Source organism: Quercus suber, unplaced genomic scaffold (genome assembly GCF_002906115.3).
Source record: "Quercus suber isolate HL8 unplaced genomic scaffold, Cork oak 2.0 scaffold_447, whole genome shotgun sequence".
NCBI classification, from domain to species: Eukaryota; Viridiplantae; Streptophyta; class Magnoliopsida; order Fagales; family Fagaceae; genus Quercus; species Quercus suber.
Window position 1 is genome coordinate 3,891 of NW_027069898.1, and position 1,381 is coordinate 5,271.

The 1,381-nt window shown below is 37.6% G+C and overlaps 1 protein-coding gene across 1 annotated transcript; it reads left to right on the plus strand.

The window, feature by feature from the left end:
- Positions 1-230: 230 nt before the first annotated feature.
- LOC111989511 (actin-depolymerizing factor 2) lies at positions 231-1,143 on the plus strand (the record flags this gene model as incomplete). Its single annotated transcript, XM_065762196.1, is given in 2 exon segments — positions 231-496; positions 580-1,143. Coding segments are annotated over 2 exon segments (417 nt in total), but the record flags the coding sequence as incomplete, so codon positions are not given.
- Positions 1,144-1,381: the final 238 nt, after the last annotated feature.

Genomic DNA, 1,381 nt, shown 5'->3' on the forward strand with positions numbered 1-1,381 from the left:
TCAAATTAGACTAGAATCTTTTTAATCATCGTGATCTTATTCTTGTCTATTATCTTTCTTTCTCTGTCATTCCAGCAATCAAATGTAGGGTAATAGAATTTAATATCTCGATGTTTTCAATATTTGGGAATGCTACTTATGTCAGTATTCTGCGTATCTTATGTGGGTCTTACCGAGTTACGGAATTATGTCAAGTATTTTATCTCTATGATGTGCATGCGATTCCTCAGGCCAACGCAGCTTCGGGTATGGCAGTGCATGATGACTGCAAGCTGAAGTTTTTGGAGCTTAAGGCAAAAAGGACCTATCGCTTCATTGTTTACAAGATTGAGGAGAAGCAAAAGCAAGTTGTTGTGGAGAAGGTTGGTGAGCCAAATCAAAGTTATGAGGATTTCACTGCAAGCCTTCCCGCTGAGGAGTGTCGTTATGCTGTCTACGATTTTGATTTTGTCACTGAAGAGAATTGCCAAAAGAGCAGGATTTTCTTCATTGCGTGGTAACTATGATCCGTCTTTACTTGATCTTTGATACCATGTTCTTGGTGGTTGTATGTTCTAATTCCTTTCCTGTTCTATGAAGGTCTCCTGATACGGCAAGGGTTAGAAGCAAGATGATTTATGCAAGCTCCAAGGATAGATTTAAGAGAGAGCTTGATGGAATTCAGATTGAGTTGCAAGCAACCGATCCAACTGAGATGGGTCTTGATGTCATTAAGAGCCGTGCCTGCTGAATACAAATCGTAGCCCTTGCGACAGGGAGTTCCTCCCTTCATCCCTTCTTTACTTAAGTGAATTGTTTATAGTTTGTGAGATGGTAAACTTGGCTAATTACGGTCTTAATTTCCAAGTTTTTCCGTGGAGTCTATTATTCATCTTGGACAAGTGTTTACCACCTCCTGCCTCCCTGGCGGGTCTGGTCTTGTGTAAACAAGTATCGCTGGTTTCTGAAATATCATGTTCATGTGATTTGTTATCTATAGAACCTATGTACTGTCGAGTGGCCTTTCATAGTCTTATTCCTACTAGCTAATATGTAACTGTTCGTGGGGGTTAGACAACACCTTTAGAGTTCATTTCAAGTTTTGAATTGATCCCTGTCATTTAACTTTGGAATGCTAAAGGCGAATGGTTTTAAATCTTCAAATTTGCTGATTTATTGGTTTGTTTTGTTTTACATAGATTAATGTTAAAATGTATCAAGAGAACTGATATCTGTTTTTGCAAAATTTTCTATATTTTTAAAAAACTATTTCTACTTTCTTAAATAAATATTCTATTGAGTTATTATGGGTTGCGGAACAGGGTTTGCTTACTTGTCGCTCTTTGAGAATTTTAAGGTCAATGACAGCTTCATACCTATTATCTTACTGAATTCTGATGAG